Source organism: Seriola lalandi, unplaced genomic scaffold (assembly GCF_002814215.2).
Source record: "Seriola lalandi dorsalis isolate HSWRI2012SDOR001 ecotype SW California unplaced genomic scaffold, Sedor1 jcf7180002054383, whole genome shotgun sequence".
Classification (NCBI taxonomy): Eukaryota; Metazoa; Chordata; class Actinopteri; order Carangiformes; family Carangidae; genus Seriola; species Seriola lalandi.
Window position 1 is genome coordinate 794,378 of NW_019524936.1, and position 5,174 is coordinate 799,551.

Sequence of the window (5,174 nt, forward strand, 5' to 3'; positions counted from 1 at the left end):
ACACACACACACACACACACACTTTCTTGTTCTTTTTTAAACTACTCATAATTATACATCGAAACTCAAAACCTCCGCCAAAAGTCTCCAGGCCTGGAGAATTATGGGGCCAGGGGTGGCGTCAAATATCTTAACATTCATAAGTCCGAGAGGCAGTAAATAAAGCCAGTGGATTTACGGCCCTGCAGCCCCGATGCAGGAGAGCTGGCCGCCCAGATCCCGTCCTCCCTCCCTCAGCCTCTGCGTCTCCAGACCTGTTGAGGTGTGATGTTAGCCCACAGCACCGGAGTTAACCCACCGCCTTTTTTCCACAAGCCCCGTGTTAGCATCGGCAGGAAACAAAAGGTAGAAGGAGAGAGGAAGGGAGGTAGAGAGAGCAAAGGGAACAAGGGGGGAAAGTGAAAGGAGACAGAAAACCAGGGTGAACTGGCCAGGCCACTTCTCCAATTCAACCTGCACCCAGTGATCCAGCAGGCCTTTGTGTGAGGCTTAGGGAGGAGGGAGACGGCAGGGAGAGGAGAGGAGGAGACAAGGGCAAGAGGGCTTTTAAAGCCCGGGCACAGCGTCATGTCAAATTGCTAAATGATACTAAATTGTGAGCCTCCTTGGACTTAGGTGGTAGGAAAAACAAATTCTCACTGGTTATTGCTCCCAGAGGTTAGACAACTGCCACATGCAGGAATTTTTTTTCTCCCCTCAAGTCATGCAAAAAGAGAAATCACAGAAACAAGGTAATATGTCCAAACAGACCAGGAACAGTGCCAACTGACTGAAACAAAATCAAAATTGATCAGAATTTTGCTCTGATAATTTTGCCACACAGAAATAAAAATTTCAAAATCTCAATTTAAAATCATTTCTATTAAAAACAACCAAAAAAAAAAATTTCACATTTAAAATGCCTAGATGTTGAAATCCACATCCTAAAAATAATATCACAGCACCGTCCAAACCAAGAGGAGCAGGGGAAGAAAAATGAAGGGAAAAGCAGCGAGAATCAAAGCCTTTCATGACAAGACAGAGAAAGTCTCATTCCAATAATACTCGCAGTCATATTCAGTGCCTCTCATGACATGTTAGGGAGCAAGACAGCTAATCAATGTCCAGGTGAATTATTTATGCCAGCTTTAAGTCTAATACATTTATATTACAGCGACTGCTGACTTCAAAGCTGTAATGGCTGGACACACAGGGCGCTGCAGACAGTGGGGGCCGAGGCTATACAGTAAGAAGACCACTGCAAGCTGAAAACCATGTTCATCTCCAGTCACTGCTCAGGTACATCTGTGAATTCCCCTGTAATAAATCTTGTCTACTTTATTACTAATAAAGCACCTCTTCAATAGTCAGCATGTCGCTATTACATATTTTATATTTGTAATGACTTCATCTTGAATAGAGGAAAGTGGCGTTGAGAGAAAGCTGAACAACAGGTAACAAATCAGGGAACATGCACTTAAAAAACAAAAAAAAAGATCCTTCCATCGCTGAAATATGCCTGAAAATAGTATTTCGGGGTGGAATTAAGAGAGCAAAGGTCAACACTGTCTCGCCGCAGCATCCTCCAGCCATACTACACAATTTACTGCTTTCCTAACTGCTGCATAAGCACAGTGAACTGAGCGCTCCACGGACTAGTATAGGATACAGTGCTGCGATAGCCACAAAGAGAACTACAAACCTCTGCTAAAGCAACAAGGGATTGCTTCAGTTCAAATCATGTGCGTTCTTGTTGTGAATGTGTGTTTGTGTCAGTAATGATGAGAATAATGAGTGACTAATTCCACACACCAGCCGGAAGCGTTAACGAGGCTGGCTGAGTAAGAGGAAAAGAATGGCAAAATGTTCTCATATGTGCATATGCAGAGAATGATAAAAAAAATCTTTTTAACTATAAAACACACACACACACAGGTTTGTGTAAGCAGCAAAAAAAATTATTTCAAGTGAAACCCTGGGTGATCATGTTGAACTCAAAAGCAGAAACACAAAAGAGGGCATTATGTGTCAGATGTGCATTTATTTTCAAGGTGTGAGCAGCACACAAAAAATTGAGGTAACAAATATCAGTTTCGTTAGGCAGAGCTGATGGGGAGGTAGGGGGGGTCAAATTTCCTAATGCTTGGTCTTTGCCTTAACCTTGTAAAATGAGATGACAGGTCCTAAAGCGCAGACTTGTAATTGCAACCGTTTAAAATAGGGGGGCAAAAAAAACACCCATGGTTGAAAAAATTATGCCGCTTAAGGACTGCCATTGCCCAGTGGGACTAGTGAGGTGCTGAGCAAATGAGTAAGTGTGCATAATTATAGCATGGCTGATTGTGTCTAAATAAATAACATGAATTTATTTATAAATATGGGGTTCCATGGCACATGCTTTAAAAAAAAAAAAAAAAAAAAAAAAAAAAAAAGCCAATACATTCCTCAATAGAAGCAAAGGTGGTGCACGTGATGCAGAGCACAGCACAGGGTTTCTATTCAACAAATCACACATCTTAATATATCTAAATAGACATCAATCAGAAAAAAATATTGTCTAATGTTTTGGAAGGGGGAGAAAAAAAAAAAAGCTGTCAAATTTTTAATGCATGCACCTTTCACACAATGTCTTCACACGTTTTGACACATGCAAATCACTTTGAAAAGCACATTTGCATATTGATTTTATTTGTGTGGTTTTACATTGCTTTACACTGCTTACAGTATGTCAGAAAGCCAGTGTAAAGGTCTGAGTGCTCATGCAGTTTGTGGTAGAAAAAAGGGCATTTTTGATGAGGCTGTGCAAACACCAGCCAATTGCATTATTCAGTGGGATAAAAACATGCTCTTGTAGCCTGGAATACAGCAGACCCTGCATTATATTATTAATAATAATAGTAATCATAATAATGACAATAATCATGATAATAATAATTTCACATTGACCATGCATTTAATTTAAAAGTTGCTCAAGCGGAAATTCAGGGAGCATACCAGTGAAAATGTCATGTGCACATGACCTGCCATAAAACCATTATGTCCCTTTTCATTGCAATGAGTCCTAGCGCTTAGCACTGTTAGCATGCTAGCTGCTGCTGACCATTACAAACACACAGGCTTGGAGCTGCAGGCGGACATGCATGCCATTGTACTGTACACTTCATGGGGAGTTGCAAAACTTGGCTCTACATTTTTATCGGCTGCACTTCTGGGTGACAACCCTCCCGTGTCTGGCTGCCTCCGTGTCCTCGCGGAGTCCGTGTGTGTGTGTATGTGTGTGTGTCTGTGTCTGTGTGTGTGTGTGTCTCTGTGTGAGGAGTGTGTGTGCACATACAGTTGTAAATAAATGAACTTACTGTGCGTGCTGTTGGAGAAAGTGATCCATTGGGAAGGTAGGGGCTTGTGAGATCGGGGATCATTATAAATGGATAGCCCGGGTACGGTGGGCTCTTGAACAGCCCTCCATCTTGCCTTTTCGCAGCTAACATGGCGGGGGGGGAAAAAAGAAGAAAACTTTTTATAAAGTGGCCTTGGAGACTTTTTTTTCCAGAAAAAAATGCAATTGAGGAATAAAGCGGGGAGTGTCCCCTCCGTCAGGCACTTATAATGTCATGGTGCAAAAATAAAAACAAGAGTGGAACAATAAACCAGAAACTCACCCTCCTCTAAACTTTCTCTTGTTTTGTCTCTGAAAGTTTCAGATCTAGGCGGAGGCCGTCTTTCCGCCTTGAAATGCAATGAAACACAGGGATTGCGTTAAAGTTAACACAACGGGGCGATGAGGGTGATAGTTAACTTTTTCTTTTCAAGTCTATCAGCGTTACTGTGTAAGAAACGTAGGCCTCTAACTTAACAGAACCGGGGACGATCGATCCATGTTTTTAATCTGCAACTTACCTCTGAATCCGACGAGCTGTTTTGATTCGTTTCCGACTCGTTTACAAGAGAAGATTTGACATCTGCTAAATCCCTTTCTGCCGAGGAGTTCTCCGAAATTTTCTCTTCCTGCTCCCCTTCGTCTTTGAAGGCAATCATTTCATCGTTTGCACCCAGATCGTCCCCTCCACCGCCGTTGAGCTGCGGCATTTTTCCCGAGCAAAAATTTTTTTTTTTTTTTAGGGGGCAAAACACAAAGTTTTAAACCCTTGATCTCGGTGATCTAGAAAGTCCGAGTTTAAGTTTGGGGTCTGTACTGGCGTTTTCCAAAGCTCTGGCGGTTGGTACAAAACTAAAAAAGAAGGGAATCTTGGCAGAAAAAGGAAGCCGGAGAAGGAGCCGAGCCGCTCGGATTGAGTGAGTTGAAGTTGGTCGGAGTGGTTTTCAGTTCAAAGGCGGCGCTGATTGACAGATAGAGAGGGATGGAAATAGAGAGAGTCTGGATTCAGGATTATTGACAGGGAGAAACACACAAGAAACTAATGAGATTCAAACAGGGAGGGACTTGAAGTGACGTTTTCATAAATAGGAGGAAAAAAAAAGAGAGGGAGAGAGACACGAGAGACGAGAGAGAGAGAGAGAGAGGAGGAGGAGGAGGAGGAGGAGGAGGAGGGGGGAGAGAGAAAGAGAGAGGGAGGCTGGAGGAAGCCGGCGGACGACTGCAGTGAAAAGCATGTGAGGAGGAAAAAGGCAGTTTGGGAGCAGGACAGTGATGGTAAAATAGGAGGAAGATAGGAGTTGCTTGCAAATGTGGATTAAACGCACATATGGGCGGTCTCCCGGTGAAAAGGAAAAAAAAAAAAAAAAAAAAGGGAAGAGGGTACTTCCTGAGGCTGTTTGCAACCAGTTTGACTCCACTATTCCCGACCAGTGTGTCACACTGGAGCCAAATGAAGTTAACATTATAGCTCAAATTTCATTTATTAATTAATTTATTTTTTCATAACCTATTCTTCACACACAGGCTCTATAACCTACTTTTGTATCTGCCTTTTTTTTTTTTTTTGCTTACTAAATACCAGAGGCCTATCAAAGCAGAATAAAAGCTATTACATCGAGCTTGTTTTCCTATTTTATCTGCTTTGTCAGTTCCTTAGATCTATTTTTCATTTTATTAGATAATGTTTCCTCAGATCTATTTTTTGGGATGGAGGGTGTTATTGCATCCTGCCTTCTTGACAGGTGTGATGTCCTCTGGGACTAACCTGAATTCCTCACTGGCAGCACAGACTGGGCTGTTTTTTATTTTTCTCTTCTCC

The 5,174-nt window shown here is 42.2% G+C and overlaps 1 protein-coding gene across 18 annotated transcripts in view; it reads right to left on the reverse strand.

Annotated features, from left to right (window-relative positions):
* tcf7l2 (transcription factor 7 like 2) overlaps nt 1-4,487 on the reverse strand; it is a 91,472-nt gene extending 86,985 nt beyond the window's left edge. For 6 of the 18 annotated variants that reach the window (XM_023409130.2, XM_087174788.1, XM_087174786.1 and 3 more), the window contains exons 1-3: nt 3,877-4,482; nt 3,639-3,705; nt 3,336-3,460 (exon numbers count right to left, since the gene is read on the reverse strand). In XM_023409130.2, the coding sequence (XP_023264898.1) occupies nt 3,336-3,460; nt 3,639-3,705; nt 3,877-4,065 (381 nt within the window). In that variant the 5' untranslated portion in view covers nt 4,066-4,482. Of the gene's footprint in view, nt 1-3,335; nt 3,461-3,638; nt 3,706-3,876 lie in introns of all 18 variants that reach the window. The other 12 variants (XM_023409127.2, XM_087174785.1, XM_023409124.2 and 9 more) reach the window with 7 other exon arrangements.
* Nucleotides 4,488-5,174: the final 687 nt, after the last annotated feature.